We start from the raw sequence: 17,871 nt of genomic DNA, 5'->3' as shown, positions 1-17,871 counted from the left end.
TTAATGAACCATGGATTTTGAAAGCTTCTGTCACATTTTTAGCAAAAATAAACTATCTAATATCTGAGAGAAATGTGGCAACTTATGCAGCCATGGTAGCGCATAGTAACTGGAGATTGCTCTGCAAAAAAACCTGTCAACCAGATCCCTGCCATTCACTGAGTTGCTTAAATATCAAACGCCAATAGTTAAACGTCACCTTCTACTGGGATATCTTGGTAACTCAGACAGTATTATTTTGAATATTTAAATAAAAACCAAACTATGTTATTACTCAATATTGTTTTAATTTTGATAACTCATTTGGCATGTTTAATTTTATCACCTATACATACTCATCATTTTTCTGTGTATAAGAAGACACACTGTCATTTTATTATTGGGTTGTGTAATAGATCCTTATCTTTCTGAAATAAAATGAAGTATTTAAATAATAAAGAAAAGGCTAAAGACAAAAAAAAAAAAAAAAAAAAAAAAAAAAGACTCATGCTGTCAGTGACCACTGTCCAGCCCTTTGTGGCCGTCTGAGCTGGGGAAGGGAGTGGCAAGCTCTGCCTCAGGCTCCTGCAGGACAGAGGTCTGGAACATGCTGACGGCCACCTGAGCGAGTCAAAGTGACAGCGTGGTGGGGACCAGCAGGAAACGTGAACTTGACATTCAGATCAGGCAAGACTGGGCACAGGGAATACCAGAGTTTACGTCGCTGCCCTTGTGGCTGCACAGTATATCCAACCAGCCACTTAAAGGTGGCCAACGAGGTGGACTTTGTTCCTGATGTTTTTAATCAGCAAAGTGACCAGAAAATTTAGAAAGAAGCAAGGACTGAGTGCAAAGACACAGAGGGGCAGGTAGCAAGCTCTGTGCCGGTGAGGACAAGCACAGAGAGCCTGGAGAGCAGACTCAGAGGGCGGTAGGTGGGCTGGGGTCTCCAGGGCCTTGATCTGGTGTGAGCTTGGGCCTGGGCTGCACCGAGGCTCAGCACTTTAACAGCCTGACCCCACTGTTTTACTTTTGGGGGAGGCACATTTGGGGACTCTGGCTTCCTTTCCCCATTTTCAGACAGAAAAAGAAGTGGAAGGTCACAGGCCAGCAGGCCTCAGCGACAGAGCAGTCCTTGTCCCTCTCTGGCTCAGTGCAAAAGCACTCTCAGACATGGAGCGAATCCGTGAGTGCACAAAGGAAAAAGGAGAATAAATATAAGAACAGCTCCTGACTTCCAGCCTCTGACAAAATTGATCTACAGAACAACAGGAGCAAAATCTGTTCCCAAGAAAAAGCACACTGGGAGGTATGGGTAATATTCATGTCTGTGCAAGAAACCAAATTGAGAACATAAATAAGGCTTACCAACAGAAATTCATTAAACCTTGAAGAACCCAAATAACTTAGCTCCCTGTTGTCCACAGGCCCTCCTCATCAACCCGACAACTCTGTAATTATAGCCAAGTCCTTATGCAGCTGCTTCATTTTCCAAGTGGATTTTGTCCCTAGCAGCTGCAAAGGTTGTTTGCCAGGAACCCCAAGACTGGGCCCAGAACTCCTGCTTGAGAGAGTCAGACCAAGATGCTGCCAGTTTGTTATGTTCCCCAGATGGGCATCTTCCTTCTTCCCCCTCAGTGCTTTCCTCAAGAGTGACAAGTGAGAAAAACATCCATCCTAGAGAACAATCTTTCTGGTTATGTGGGTGTCCTGGGGAATCTGAGGAGACTGGTTCCAATACCCCTGGGATTCCCCAAATCGAAAGGTGCCCATATCGCCTTTATAAAATAGCCTTGAATTCTATAAAACCTGTGCACATCCTCAGGTCTTGAGGCACTCCAGATCACTTATAACACCTACGACAAGGTAAACACCAGTTATATTGTATTGTTTGGACAGAAATGACAAGAGAAGAGTCTGTACATGCCTGTTAGTGAGCCGGTTTCATAAATTTCCTGCTGAATGTTCTTTGAAGGAGGCAATACCCTTGGTTATGGAGGGCTGACGGTATTACGTGCTTTTTCTCCAGTTACTCGATATGCTAGAATTTGAAGTGTTTCTGCTATAACACAATGTATATGTATTCTCAGAATATCTCACATTTTACAAAATTCAACATTGAACACAACAGAATGGGGCTGGAGACATGGTTCAGTGGAATACGCGCTTCCTTGGCAAGCGCAAGGGCCTGAGTTCAATCCCTGGTTCTGCCAAACAAAACAAACGAACAACAGAGTGGGGAAATTGGCTTGGTACATTCCTCTAAAAACTAAGAGCTTCTAAACACAATAAAAAGCAAGCCCTGGTGTGGTAGAGAGGCGATCTGGGCACCCAGGCAGGTAGTTCTGCATAGCTGTTGGCCAACACAGCAGATGTTAAAACTACAAAAACAATAAGGAGAAAGTACAGCAATGCTTTAATCAGGGCAAGGCTGGAAGATGTGGAGCAAGTGCAAGGAGCAGTAAAGCCTGCTCCAAGCCGACAGCCATGCAAGTCTGTGGCTGCACCCATCTGGGGAGCGGACCTCAGGGGAAGCTAACCATCATGGTGTCAGGCAAACAAAAATATGCATGTGCACACACGCCACACAGTCACAGGGCTCAGCTGAGCTTTTTCCTTCCCAGACATCTTGCTCCTTTTTACCAGGCATGCAGGAGTTAAGTCACCACACAGAACAGACCACACAGTATTTCACTTCCTCAGAGGACCTCATCTGTGCCAGCTCAGTGCTCCTGCTGTGAGTGGAAGCGGCCCCAGAACCAAGAGCAGGAGCTGGAAATGAGGCCCCACCTGACCTTCCACCCTGTATCCAAGTCCTACTCCAAGAAAGAAATCATTCCCAGAGAAAGATGTGACCACAAAATTAAATCAACGGAAAAGCACAAATACTTACATATAATATGTTGGGTAGAGTCCTTCAAAATACCAGCAATGTTTTTTGGCCTCTATGCACTGGAAATAGAAACAAGAGAAATTTTGTCAGTGGTGAGTTCCTCACACGCTGTGGAGATCTCATGAAGGCAACAAAGAGGGAGCAGGACATAGCTCTGAAGTGGGAGCAGCCGGAGCTACGGCACAGGCGTTGCTTAGAGAGCCTGCTGCCCCTTTCTCACGAGTGTCTAGATCTTTTAAATGCTGAAAGGGGAGAAGGAAACATTTATTTTCTTATTATTTTTCTAATCTCTAAATATAAAGTGTAGTCATTTCATCACAAAGGTAAATAAAAGGTTCTCTTTGTGCTGAGGCTGAAGCTAGGGCCTCGTGCCTGCTAGCCAAGTACTCTACCAGCAAGCCTCACCACAATCCCAGCTCAAAACACATCCACAGTGCTGTGGTTAAGATTAGCAAAGAGCAGAAGAAATAAAACACATCAAATATTTCTATTTCCCTTTTTGCTTGTGTTTTTTGAAAGACATGTCTCATACTTTTACCATTTCTAGATTCTGCTTTTATAGTACTCCAAAACCCATACTAAAATCATTCATTCTCAGTAGGGACCCATGTCTGCAGCACTGTGTGAGAGGGGATCACTCAGCAGCACCCAGAGGCCACTGAGGTTCCACTACCACACCCAGGAAGACAGGAGGACTTTGACAGCCTGCCCCAAAGGGACTCCAGGCCCACACTGCGGGACAGAGCAGGTGAGACCTCACCTCCCCATGCACACTCCCAGCAAGTGTCACCACCAGCTCAGGGAGCTCTGAGGTCAAAGTGTGCTGACCCATCCACAGGCTTCCTAAGTTGATCTCACCCAGACCACCCACTTTTGCTATTCATGACCTCCTACCTCCAAGATCCATTTTATCAACCTGTGTGTAAACAGAGCTTCTAGTATCACGTGGTACAAAGCTGCCACGCAGGGACACAGGTAGGGCAGGGTGGTCCCTCTGGTGCCTTCCTGCCATGGTCAGCTGCATAACAAGGTAGAAGCTATAGTGGCATGTGAGGGACAGGTAGGTGATGGTGTGAGGTGGCTGAGTTATAGGGTTATGAAAATTAAGTGAAACACTGTTGCTTTTGGAACAGGACTTAAAACACAAGGACTCAGGCAGCCCAGAGTGACCCAGTTTTATTACTGGAAAATGAATTTAATTTAGGCTTGGTTCACTCTTGCCCACTTCAAGGAATAAAGTTCAGACAGCTAAATAAATCAATGTTTTGGCTGGAAGAGTAATTTCAGGTCTCTGCCCCAGATCAAACTCCTCTCACCATTCTCTTTTGATGAACCAGAAATGGAGTCGTCCACCCTGGGACACAAAATGGGTCTTCTGCATTCTCAGTCCCCACCACAGTCAGTCAGTTTCCTGTAGCCTGACCCTCGAGCTCTGGACACTCTGGAAGCAAGTGTACCCTGATGACTGCTGGCCCCAAGCTCAGGGGCTGCAGGGAGCTTGACCCCCTTCCCTTCTGGTCCCTGGCTGTCTCTTAGGACCATGTGCAGAATTGTGTCCAGGAGCCAAAGAGCAAAGCTGGGGTGCCCAGGTGGAACTGGGTATAGGAACCTGCTATCTGGGGTTTCCCTAACAGTCCCCAGTCCAAGTCAGGACCCCAGCATCCCAGCGCCACATCACTGAACTCTGCAAGTGTTATGGTTTGTGTCTGGGTGTTCCCCCAAAGCCTCATGCAGTCATTGGGGTGCGTTCTAGAGTTTGCAATTAACCCATGATCCAAAGCTGGGATTATGAGTGTGAGTACTGCTGCAGTTATGGGTGTGAATGCTGCACCATGCCTGGGGCGGAGAGCCTGGATGCAGCATGAAGGAGACAGACCTGCTCTCTGTGACCAGTGTTGCTGCTACTCTTCCCTTTTGCTCCTGCTGTTTTGCTGCCTTCTGCCGCCATGAACTGCTGCTCTCCGCCATGTGCTGTCTGCCTTGGAGCCAGCTGAGTGTGGACTGAAACCTCCACTAACTGTGAGCTAAGTAAGCCTTTCCTTCCTTAATGCTGGGCAGTGTGTATTTTGTCCCAGCAATGAGAGAAAAGTAACTGAAGTAACAACAAAAACAGCACCACTGCACCTGAGAGAGCATTTTTATTGTGGCAATATTTCCAACAGCAAAACCCTAGAAATGAAGCAAATGCATATTAGGGAATGCTGGTTTATGAACAACAGTGTGCCTACACAATGGAATTCTATGCAGCTAATAAAAATGAAGGTCTCTGAGCCCTGAGAGGAAGCAAATTCTAAGGCTAAGTGAAACTGCATTATATGCAAAGGTTATGTCCAGTGAGTTGTCCTTTATGGAAAAGGAAATTTACACATTTGGATTGCTTTTTGGAACTCCTAATTGCTCCAAAGAGCCTCAGGAAGTATGAAGTACAAAATAATGAAAATGTTTGCTCTGGAGGGCATGGTGGGTAGCACAGAAGAAGTCAGGTTGAGGCTGCTATTGCTCTGAGGATATGCTTAATAAGGCTTTTGAACCAAGTGTCTTTCATAGTTAAAAACATAAATGTAAGCAAAAGGGTTTTAACCCCTCAGTGGCTGGTGTCATAGTTAGTGTAAAACTCAGGCTTGGGGTTCCACTTCCAGCTCCCATGCCTAAGCAGAGTAATGAAGTTCACTGTCTGAGACTGGAGTGTGTCCTACAGGGCTGCACCAAGGCCCACAGCAAAGCTCACTCTTGTTCCCCTCTTCCTCTCACCCACCTCTCAGAACTGTTTCTGGAGCCTTTCTGGGTTATCTGGTAACTCACTGGGGCACACTTACTGGTTCCTCTCACCCACAGCAACTTGCTAACGACATTTTATCACTTCTCACTAAGCCACTCATGCAACAGGTATTTTGAAAAATACAACCTCCAATCTGTTCTTTCATAAAGCCCTCTTAAGAAAATGGTTACATCACCTGAAGCAGAAAACACCTCTTAAGCCAGGCAATCTCGCATTTAAAGTTTCATCTTGCTGCTACTGCAATTTTGAAATTTGTTAACATTCAGGAAAACAGTCTGGAGGCTGGAGGCTGACCACAGAGCTCTTCCAAGGAGTCAGTGGCTTAATGACATGCATGTCTAACATCTCACAGAGGTATAGCTGTGGTTTTATTCCATTTGACAGCTGGGTAATAGGAAGAACCGAAGGTCATAGTGTCTCATTAACTGAAAAATGCAGAACGAGGGCCCAGAAATGCTGATCATTTTCGTTATTGAGCCTTTCCTTAAGTAAATCCTAAGCACCAAAAACTTCCTGCACACCATTCCAAGGAAACGAGGGTTGTGGTCAGGCTGGAGAGGATGCTCCAAGGTCAGGAAGTGCAGAGGGAGTGTCGTGCAGCAAAGAACCTTGGCTGAGTACCAGCCCCTGCTGAGCACCCACACAGGAAGGCAGGGTTTGCCTGCCAGATGCACCCCAAAGCTGGGCTAAGCTCTAAGCAGCAGCAAAGCCAGGCGCCACAGCCTCAGTGCACACTGGGCTTGTGAAGGGCTGGGAGGGGTTTTCCAGAGCACCCATAAACACCTGTGGAATACAGGCAGCCCCACCTGCCCACAAGCAAGTGAGAAGTAAGGAGTAACAGAGAAGCCAGTCACCTGGCTCCTCAGAGGGTGTGCCAGGCTGAAGAGCTGAGCAGCCCTCTGGAGAGAGCAGCCCCAGCCCTGGCAGCTGATGCAGGCTGCCCTGCCGTTTCCCTGCTCTGTGGCCAGTGAGTCTGGGACTCAGCTTCCTAGTGCAGGCCAGATCTTCCCTGCTCAAGTTAGCTGATAATCACACCTTCCTGAAGACCTTATCAATACGCCTTCTGAGACTGGGCCTCATTGGCTGACCCTCACGGGCACTTCCCCTCTGTCCCTAGGTGTGTGCCTTGCATGTGGCCTTCACAAGTCTCTAAGGCAAAGATTTCCCAGGCTCATTTTGTGATCAGCTGTCATCTAAGCAGATGCAATGCTTCCAAACCTCCTGAGGACAGATTCTAAAAATGTAATCTCTAACATTTGTGTGGTGCTTAGATTTCTAAAACATCCCTAAAAAAAAAGCCCCTTTCCAAAAAATTTCTAAACTACATATAAACTAAGAAGAAGAAAAAAGGCAATTTCAGAATCCAGGGCCCTGACACTGAGCTATCTGTATAGGAGATCCATTTATTCATTTACTCATTCATTTTTGTTTGTTGAGAGAGGGTCTCACTACATAGCCCAGACCAGCCTTGAACTCATGGCAACCCTGTTGCCTCAGCCTCCCAAGTACTGGGATTAGAGGCAAATAATAATAAGCATGCCTGATTTTTTTTTTCATTTTGAAACAGGGTTTTACTAAGTTGCCCAGGCTTGGTTCACACTTATGATCCTCCTGCCTCAGCTCTCAGAGCGCTGCAATTCTAGGTGAGTACTAGCAATGCCTTGCCAGGTCTGTCTCACTTCCAAGACAGGACGATGGTGTCTTAGCGACCATCTACTGAAGTAGAACACACTTGTTGTGAGAGGACAGCTGCTTTCTCTTACTGATGGGCAAGCTTAGCGGTCAGGACACTGTCCTAGGTCCTGGAACACAGCGAGCCCTCAGCCAACCCAGAACATTGCATTTCTTCCATGTACACTAGGGTGTTGTAATGGTTGATGTTTAACTCAACTGGGGGCCAGGGGCCTCCCTTTGCAAACATCTTCATCCTGAGCAAGAGGAGGCCCTGGAGATGGCGTGAGTGCCATCAGCACCACAGGACAGCACCCTGGTTTCGATATAAGGGTAGAAAGGAGCTTGCTCTCTCCCTTTTGCGGTCTTCCACCTCCTTGGACTGTTGCCCTGTGCCATGCCACTCTGCCTTGGAGCCAGCTGATTATGGACTGAAATCTCCATTCCCTTAATTCGAGTGTTGGGTATTTTGTCTCAGCAATGACAGAAGAGTAACCAAGACAGATGTAATCTACAATGTCTGCCAAAAGGCTCATATGTTCAGAGGCCGGACTTTTGGAAGGAGATTGGATTGTGGGGTGCTGTACAGCAGACTTTACCCACTGAAGAGTTCAGAGTGAAATATGCTGTTAGGAGGTGAAGTCCAGTCAGAAGAGGCCTCAGGGGCATAACCTGGAGGGGTGCACTTCCCTCCCAGGCTGCGCCCTGCCCTCTCTGCTCCTGACCACCATGATGCAAGCAGCTCTCCTCCCAGACCCTTCTGCCAGGCCGCTTCTCCCTTGGAGCTAACTGGCCATGGACTGAAAAGTGAACCAAATGACCTCTCCTCAGCTAAACTGAGGGTGGTGGGTATTGGCCAGCCATGAGAAAGTAGCTAAGATAGAAACTAAGTAACTAGAACAGAGATAATAAAAAGCACAGCCACCTGTCTTTTTAAGAGATCAAAGAGAAGCAACACAGAATGCATCAGCTAGCAAACTATCTCCCATCTTCAGGAATACTGCTATCAGAGCAACTCAAATGAGACAAACTCTGCCTTTGCTGGAAAATCTATAATCAGTCTGTACACATGAGGAATGAGATTGCATACTGCTCAAGGACTAGGAGACCTACAGATACTCTTAATCCAGCCTAAATATAGTGATCCAAATTCAGCCAGAATCCAAATAAGCTCCAAGAATAAATCTTCTCTAATCTCTAGTAGTCACCCTCATAGTGACATAAATATGAACTCCATCGGTGTGTGCAGGACACCCATGACCCAGGATGCCACTGAACGACAGAAGAATGTGGCTTCTTTAATTCTGAGTTAAGGAACAGCTGTACCACAGTGAGACAGGGCTGACGTGTGAGAACTGAAACTTGTGACACCTGGACAAGGAACAAAAACAAGGTCTGGAGAATGAAACCAACATAGTCCTGCTACAGAAGGTCTTCAGATGCACAGTAAACAACCTAGCTAGTAAACAACTGAGGACTGAAACAAGGAAACACCAAGCAACATTTCCAGACTTTTTTTCTTTTTCTTTTTCTTTTTCGAGATAGAGGCTCAAAAATATATAATTTCAGGTTAGCTTTTGAACTCACTCTGTAGCCCAGGCTTGCCTCCTGCTCATGCACAGCACCACACCTGGATACTTTGAGAGAGTCTGACTGAGTTGTGGCCCCCCTCCTCTGCCTTTTGAGGACCCAATATTACACAAGACTTGTAAATCCATGATTTGCTCCAAAACAGTGGTACAGCCCAGGAAGAGGAGCCCAGGACTACCTCCAGGAAGAGGCTTCCAGGGGCCTCAGTGCTGCTCCCGATGCTGAGTGTGACACGAGCCTCAGGCCCAGGTAGCTCTTGCTCTGCCCCAATTAGCGCAGCATCTTCCCCGCCACAGTCTGTGAACAAAGGGTCTCTTCATGCCGAATGGTTGGATGCTGAGGATCAGTGACAGGCAAGAGGGCAGAGAGACCTGCCCAAGCCAGCGCCAGGGACAGCAAGCCATTATCCCAGAGTTCACAGACAGCAGGGATTGTGCTTTAAGGTCTTGAACTGGAATTTTCATCAGTTCCCTAGGTACTAATTACTTAAGCCCCGGCTCATGGACATTCTGTTTTTCAGGAACATCGTCTTGAGTTTGTAGAGATAAAAGCATATAGCTTCTCACAAGCATCATTTATTAATGTGAATAGAGAATCTCTTAAGATCCTCCGCTGTCATAAAAAACAAAAAAAAAAAACAAAAAAAAAACCCCAAAATCAGTAACTCACACTGCCAGCAAATAATGCTCAGACACCCAGTGCTGCCCGCCAGTCTCCTGAAACACAGGCAGAGGGGCCATGTCAGACTATGTAGGCAGCCACCCAGCCATGGAAAAGCCCTACAACTCTCTGCTTGGTTCTAACCAAAGAAATACACAGGCAGCTAAGGTCCCTAGCCAAAGGCAATAACAACCCCCACCTCTTGTGAATAAAAATTAATCAACAACGAAAACTATAAGGCAAGCAACTGGAAAAATATCCCAATGTAAAAGCCTTAAATCACAGTTTATAGAATTCATTGAGAAAAAGAGAGCTGTGCAAGGGTGTGCCTCGCAGCCCGCACAGCCTCGCCTCCCACGTGCCCGCTGCAAACCCGACAGAAGCAAGACAAGAGCTACAACTCTTGTTGCATAGGTCCTGCTTTACCTTGGTCTTAACCATCCAGTAGAAAAGTATGAAGACGAAATATAAGAAAGCCATGCTGTTAAGTTGAGCTGTGGGGGACTCAGGTCAATAATTTCTGACATTGCCAGTTAAACAGAAGACCCAATGCTATTATGGGCTACTGGACTCTTTTAGAATATTTTGCTGAGTTTACACACCTAGAATATTCAATAACGGAACTTAGAAAAAATGGGGTATACAGATGAATGTCCATTTTGTATCTGTGTATTCAAAGTGGTTGGGATAGATATATAGTTGCATTCTCTTAATTAATAGAATGATTTGTTCTAATGGTGTTTGTAAATAGGATCACAAGTCCTCATCTTGTACAGCAATTAACCACTAAGAAGAATATAGGCAGTGTATTATTTGTTGAAACTGTACTTCCGATTTGATTTGAAACTGTCTCATTGCTATCTGTTTATCAATAAAACTTTGGAAAAAAAAAAAGAAGCAAATCAAGACAGCAGTAGATGGAGAAGTTTTCAAAGAAACATAAGAGGCCAATACATATATTTTAAGAAATAGCATTCATTAATAATCAATCAATGGGGGCCGGGGAGATGGCTCAGTAGAATAAGCACTTCCCTGTCAAGTGCAAGGGTTTGAGTTCAATCCCTTGTTCCACCAAAAAAAAAGAAAAGAAATCCATCAATAAATGTAAATTATTAAGTAGTTTTATTCTATCCAAAAGGTAGTAATAAACAACACTGGTATCCTTTGTTAATAAGGGAAAAAGACATGCCACACAATGCTTTTGGAAAATTAATTTCTAAGGAGGACAATATTTCTGTAAGTCAAAAGTCATTAAAATATACATAGCCTTGTTACATTTTACCATGGAAAAATAACTATGGTAAGTGTTATTTCTTTAAAAACTAGAGTCAAAATTTCAAAAGGAAACTTTTGAAATCTGTGATTTTAGGTATAAATTTTCAAATTCACTTTCAACATAATTTTGGATAGCAAAATTAAAATACTGGCTAAACACATTAATATGGGAAACTTTTTCTAATAAGAATATTAGAATTGTGTATTGCTGTCATACATCATAGAAGAGAAAAAAAAGTAACAATATGTATATCAGGCTGAGGTTTTAAATCAGTGATAGGACATTCTCAGCATGAATGAGGCCCTGGGTTTGAGTCTCAGAGTGGGGGGGAGAGAAGGGAGGAGGGGGCCGGGAGGGAGCCAGTGCTAAGAAGCAGAGAAGCAGGGATATGAATGAATCAAGTTACTAACAATGGATTATCTTTTAGCTGTAATAAGATGATCTTTTTCAAATTTTAGTAGTCTCCAAATTTTTGTATGGTATTCATACCATTTTCTTTGTAAATCTCAACTAAATTTCATTTTAAGCAAAGGGCCGGTGAGATGGTTCAGCAGACTAAGTGCCTGCTTAGGCAAGCACAGGAACTGGGGTTTGATTCCTGGTACCACATGCTGTGCTGGCCCTGCTCCCAGGCATGCTGAGCAAATGATGGTGCCCAGGCGTGGTGGTGCGCTCCTGTAATCCCAGTGCTGGGAAAGCTGAAAACAGGAGGATTACTACGAGTTCAAGGTGCCTAGTGAGACCCTACACACAAAAAAAAAAAAAAGAAAAAAGAAAAAGAAAAAGAAAGAAAAAAAGAAAAGAAAAAGCACTTAGTATCCAACTAAAAAAGTAGAAAATGGATATGAAGATATTTAAAATATGTAAATAAACTGGTTATCGAAGAGTACATTTTCCATGTAGGAACAAAATAAAAACTAAGAGTTGAGCAAAGTTTATGAAAAATACAAGGGTAGAAATTCACACAGTCAACAATTAAAACTGTATTTATAAAATGTTTAACATCCTGCAAAATGTTCATTAATAAACTTAGAACACATTACATACATTTAATTTCTACAATATAAAAATAAATACATGTTTATAGGGGAAAATGTAAGAGAACAGCCTAAGTTCACAGGTTATTGTTGGTTATGTAAGTTCTTCAAGGTTACCTTGAACATATATCTCAACTTAAGCCACAGGCAAGAGGTACGTAAGAGCCCTAAATAAATGCAAAGGATGAGATTTATTGAAAAGCCAAAAATACACTAGCACACTTAGCAATCTTACTCAGGCCCATAAGAGTTCTGGAAATCAAGCCACCTTTTAAAACATCGTTATCTACAAACCATGATTCATAAAATAGGTGACCCAAGCTCTAGTTCAGTTTGCTGAGGTTTAAATGATATACCACTAGCGCCACCCTTTCTAGATGTGCAGCTTGGTGAGCCTCAGGATGCCTCTGTCGTTGCATTTCATCACCCAGCTGTTTCCTGTTTCGTTGCTTCCCATGATGTCATTACCCAGCTGCCTGCACCACAGGTCAGGTGGGCCCACACAAGCTACACTGCGACGTGGTGACGAGGCAGTTTCACAACTCTCTAGCCTTCAGAGCCCCTTCCAGTTTCACAACTCTCTAGCCTTCAGAGCCCCTTCCATTCCTCCTCCTTAGGGACTTCATTTCCTAACTTGTGGTGCTTTCTGCTCCTCCCCTGGCCCTGGTTTACTCTCTAGCTGACTGAGGCTGACCAGATGATCAAAGCTGTAAACCTGTCACCTTTATCAAGTCTTGGTCCAACTCACCTTTCCCACCACAGATGCCTCCGCAGCTCAGTCTCTACATTCGGATTTTCAGAGTGCGACCTCCTCTGAGTCAGGCTAGCCGAGAAAGGATCTGGCTTTTTCTACCTCTTCCAGTGTTTGCTTAGTTTCTTGTGCCATCCGAAGATTTCTGGTATCCTGTTTTCCATAACATTGCCACTTTCTGCGTCACCATAATCCATAATCTTGTCCTTTGGAATGTCAGTCACATCTTGCACAGGAAATCAGCATAAGACTGACTATAGGTATCATTTCACTGTCTAGAAAAACTTAAAATGGTAACTGGCTGCCCAAGGAAGACCCATCTATGACCCCTAGAGTCTGCTGTGACCTCAGAGTCACGTACTTCAGCATCCCTCAACGCTCAGCGCTCTCACTGACGGCTTTTGGGGGCAAATGCAAGCAGACCCCATTCTATACTCAGAGTGGCTGGCCTTCCAGAAACCCACCACAAAGACCAAGCAAGAGACAACCCAGGAAAACTCTGAATTCTGAAAAGAGATTTTAGACACTAAAAATACTTGGAGGTGCAACTTTAGGACACAAAAAATATGAAACAAATGTATGGTCTTTAGCCGAAAAGGTCTACGTGACAAATTTTCCAAATGCCAGAAAAATAACTCATTCAAAAACTGATGACTGTGGATTTAATTAGAATGGTCTGAAGGCAGTGTCAGCAGATGGAAACAGCAGCACCACCACCACGGGCTGGCAACCAAAGGACATAACCAACCCTAATTATGGGCCCACATCCAAAGAAAGCTTTGAATAGAAACCAAACCTTCAGACACTCTCCCTCAGGGCCTGATTCAGAAAAACCACTCTCATCATCCCCAGTGTGAAAGAGATGCAGAGCACTCAGTCAGCTTCCCCCCTGGGACCCAGGACAGCCATCTGAGGGAGACACCTCTGGCTCACAGTCATCCCAGTTGGCCGGCTCCTAGGCAGGAAGGACACAGTGGAAGGGCTGGCAAGGAAAGTGGCTCAGCTCACAGTAGAACGAACAGAGCGAGGAAGCCACAGTCCCTGAGGTCACACCTCCATGCCCTACCCAGACACACCCAGAAATGTGACCCACTAAACCCCCAGGTGCACCCATGCCAACCAAGTGGACCCTCCAGCTTGTCTGAGAAGCCACAGACCAGCTCTGCAGCCCTCTGACTGTGATGCGGAACCCTGCTTTGATGACATCATAGGAAGTAGCTGAGAGCAGGCTAAGTCCGGTTGCTTCCAACTAACTGCTACACTCCCAGACAGGAAGCTACATTGCATACTCCTCTCTAACTGGGACTAAATCTTCACCAGGAAATTCAGAGCTTAATCATCAGAATAGAAACCAATTCAGTTTTTCTCCTCCTGTGAACAGAAATACTTAGAAAGATCAAGAAATACTACAGATGCAAGAACAAAACGTAGGAAGAAAAAGAAATGGGTAAGGAGTCTTTCTTACAGGTTGGGTACTACCCTCCCCATTTGACTTGCATTTTATTTTTTATTTTTTTAATGTATCAGTTGTTTCATTAGGTTCTTAGCAAGAAATTTAGAACACTACTTTATGAGGATAAATTCCACTTGTCAGAGCAAAAACGGATCGCAGGTAGCCCTGGAGCTGAGGAATAGCTTTGATTTTTGCTGAAATCTGTGGGTCCACTGCTTTCTGATTCACCTTGCACTGCTCTGAAATCTGGTATCTCTCTCAGTGTCAAAGATCTCACCCTCCTGGTGTCTGGTTTCCACAGCTTGTTTTTGAAGTAAGCATCAGTGAGGTGTTTGGCGATTTTCACTTTGCTGATATAAATTTTTGTAGAGGTGGCAATGACAAATTTCTGGTGTGTTCTTTGTAGAGACATATGATTCAGGCTAAGAGGCCCAGTCACAAGTAGCAAGCCACTGGCCAACTGCTTCAGGAAGACCACTCTCGCCTCTGTGACGCCCGGTGTGGATGACCAAGATGGTGCTGGGAGTGATGCTAGCTCAAAGTTTCCTCCCATGCTGACTAAAGGGTTTCTTGCTGTGGCTCAAGAGCTTTCAGGGCACATCTTCCCTAGGGTAGCATCTAGGCATTTTTCGAAGTTTAACCACCTGGGTACCTCCATTCTTGTTCCCACTGACTGGTGCTGTGGTAGCAAGAACTTTCTCCTTCTTTTTCTTCGCAACCTTTGATGTAGCAGCTGTGCACTTTCTCTTGTACAAAGCCTTTCTGGAATACATAGCAGATCGGGAGTATCTGCCAATCCTCTAACCAGGACAGGATTTTGGCTGCAGTGGGGCTGTCCCTTCTTGGACTATTTTGCCTTCACCTTACCCTTTTTACCAATACCACTGGCAGAAGCCTTCTGGACTTTGGGTTTCTTCTCTTTAGTGTCTGGTTTCTCAGTTTTTCACCTACCATCCTGCAAGATGGGAAAGAGACTGACTTGCATTTTAGAAGAAAGGTTACCAGAATCTCAGATAATGTACAAAGTCATGAAAGTCCACGTACTCAGATGAAAACAGATTGACTGGATCATGCCTTGGGGCTGGTGTCATCCATATTTAAAGACTATGTGAGCCAAAATGGTGATATACACTTGTAATCCCACTTGTAATCTGGGAGGCTGAGGCAGGAAGATTGCAAGTTAGAGTCCAGGATGAGCAGTTTAATGATTCAGATAAACACTACCTCAAAAAGGGTGGGAGATAGCTCAGCAGCATCAGTGCCTGCCTGGCAAACACAAGGTCCTGAGTTTGATCCCTTGTTATGGTTTGAGCTTTTTACAAAGTGAACAATGTGGTACAGGACACATTTTGCAATAGTATTTTATAATGAGTCACCCAAGAATCACAGACTACAAATGCAAGAAATCTATCCACACACTTAATATTAAAGAATCCAACTGAGGGCCAAGAGCTCATAACTATGCCCTCCACCAGTCCAGCTAGAGGCTTAGAGCCCACAGCGAAGTCCCATGCAGGCCCACTTCATGGATATATGCTAGAAAGGACCAAAGGTAAGTGGCAGAAACTAGGAAGTCTATGCCAGTGAGATGAAGGATCTGCGCTAGCAGGCTGAGGGATCTGAATTGAAGCTAGGAAGCAACACCAGAGCTCCCCAACAAGTACCACAGCCATCCTCAGCAACAGTGAGGTCTGGGGCCCCTCCAGCCATGGGGAAAGCTGAGTTCCCATCAGGAAAGCCAATGCAACGAGCTTCATGAGGCTGAGCAGTGCTCCATCTTCTCCTCCAAGCCAGGAAGCGATGCTCAAGATGAGGACTCAAGCTTCTCCAAAGGTCATTGGGAAAGCCAGCATGAAAAGGCCGTCCAGCAGAACAGGGCAAGAGAGCTAGCAGCTTCCAACAGCTTCTCGCAATAGCATCCCTAACAGCGTTTTGACAGCTCCTCCAGTTCTGCCTTTATGCTGCTGGCAACAGCCCTCAGGCGGACCTCCTGCACCCAGCACCACGCTAGTTTAATTCAGCTGGGTATAGCAAGTTGACCACCAGTTAGCTATCCACCACAACCCATCCCTGTTCAACTTGATAACCTTTCTTAAACTAATCTTTAGTGGCAGATTTGTGAAAAGTTAGCATGTCTTGATCTAGTTAGATTTACACTAACATTATAATTACATACACACATTTTTTGCACTTATTCTTGCACTAAAAACAATTTTAAAGGATGATCCAAATTTAAGGTTAAAACACAATACTTTGATTAATTAGCCTGATTATAATCACATATAAAGAAGACATTAAAAACATTAAAATAATTATTTCAGTCACAGTCCCTATTTCCCATTAATTTTTACAAAGCATGGCAAAACTAAAAACAAGGATCTCCTACAATTTAAATGCAATTATCTTCAGGTGAAAAGCTTCAGTTCATTTTTAAATTGTCCTGCTCTTAACAGTACCGTTGTCCTCTTTCATCCTTGCAATCAAAGGTCTATTAGAGTCACTCCTCTGGTCAAATGTTTCCTATCACCTGATTGATTCTTCATTCTTAATTTCAAACATAGCTCTGGCCAAAAGCTCTCAGCAGTAACAAAGCCACCTTCCCAATAGTAGACTGCACTGAAATTTTTCTTGATTCACCCAGGCAGTGTCTCTAAACACAAGCAAAATGCAGACCAAATTTTTGCCAAAGCACAGTATACTCCCTGGGGCCAGCAGTCATGCAGTTCTCCGCTGAAGCCTCCTGGGCTTCATCTTAACTGGAAGCATTTGCATCACTACTCTTGATTTTCCAGGCTACAATCAGAGTCTCCAATACAGTTTACAGCATCCAAGGGCCATCTACTTGTCCAGTCTCTCAAAACATTTCCAAATTAATGACAAAGCTTTTTAAGTTATGTGGCCAGGCAGTATCACAGTAGTAACCCCACTCTCGTGTCTCAGTTACTCTTCTCTCGTGGCTGGGCCAAATACCCAACACCCAAAATGAAGGAAGGTGGTTTATTTAGCTCACAGTTACTGGAGGTTTCAGTCCATACTCTGCTGGCTCCAAGGCAGAGCAGCACGCGGCAGAGGGCAGCCTTTCATGGCGTTGACAGAGCAGACAGCAAAAGGGAGAGGAGCAGCAACAATGGCAACAGAGAGAAAGTTCGTTTTTCTGTCTCTCTTAAGTTATGTTCAGGCTATACGCCCCAGGCTGTGTAGCACTCACAACCATACCCTGGCAGTGCTAAGACCCATAATCCCAGTGGATGATGAGTCAATTTCAAACTCTAGATGTCCCCGCCCCATGAGTGCAAGAGGCTCTGGGGGACAATTAGACACAAACCATAATATCCTTGGTACCAAATAAAAGGGTGGGTGGGTACTGGGGGCCCTGCTCACAGCAGAGGCCCTGGTCCCACCCCAGTACTTAATGCAACTACAGAACCTATCAGAATTAATATGTCACAATTTCTGGCCCAGCACCTGCTTGGCCCGGTCACCAAATTCTTGCATGCTTGAGCACCTCATCTACAGAAGTGGTGGGAACCTATGGCATGCGTGCTCAGCAGGCCACGTGCACTGCTGAAATGTCTAAAGGATTTGCCATCACTGTTCTATAGAATGGAGAGAAGTCTTCCCATCTTGCCTTGAGGCCTAAATGAAATAACACAAAGTGTGTGGCATGGGGCATGCGCCAGGGGGCGGCTAGCACTCGGCGTGCTCTGTGCTGCAGCCAGGGGGCGGCTACACTTATGCTCTGTGCTGCAGCCAGGGGGCGGCTACACTTATGCTCTGTGCTG

General features: G+C 45.0%; 1 protein-coding gene across 1 annotated transcript in view; it reads right to left on the bottom strand.

Moving 5' to 3' along the window:
- The window catches only part of Vopp1 (VOPP1, WBP1/VOPP1 family member), a 110,336-nt gene that overhangs the window by 44,901 nt on the left and 47,564 nt on the right, over window positions 1-17,871 (bottom strand). The window contains exon 2 of the mRNA XM_023706918.1: window positions 2,873-2,931. Within this exon, the coding sequence (XP_023562686.1) occupies window positions 2,873-2,931 (59 nt within the window). The remainder of the gene's footprint in view (window positions 1-2,872; window positions 2,932-17,871) is intronic.

This window comes from Octodon degus, unplaced genomic scaffold, assembly GCF_000260255.1.
Source record: "Octodon degus isolate 3935 unplaced genomic scaffold, OctDeg1.0 scaffold00275, whole genome shotgun sequence".
NCBI classification, from domain to species: domain Eukaryota; kingdom Metazoa; phylum Chordata; class Mammalia; order Rodentia; family Octodontidae; genus Octodon; species Octodon degus.
Note: the sequence above shows the minus strand (reverse complement) of the source record. Positions and strands in the feature narration are given on the sequence as shown.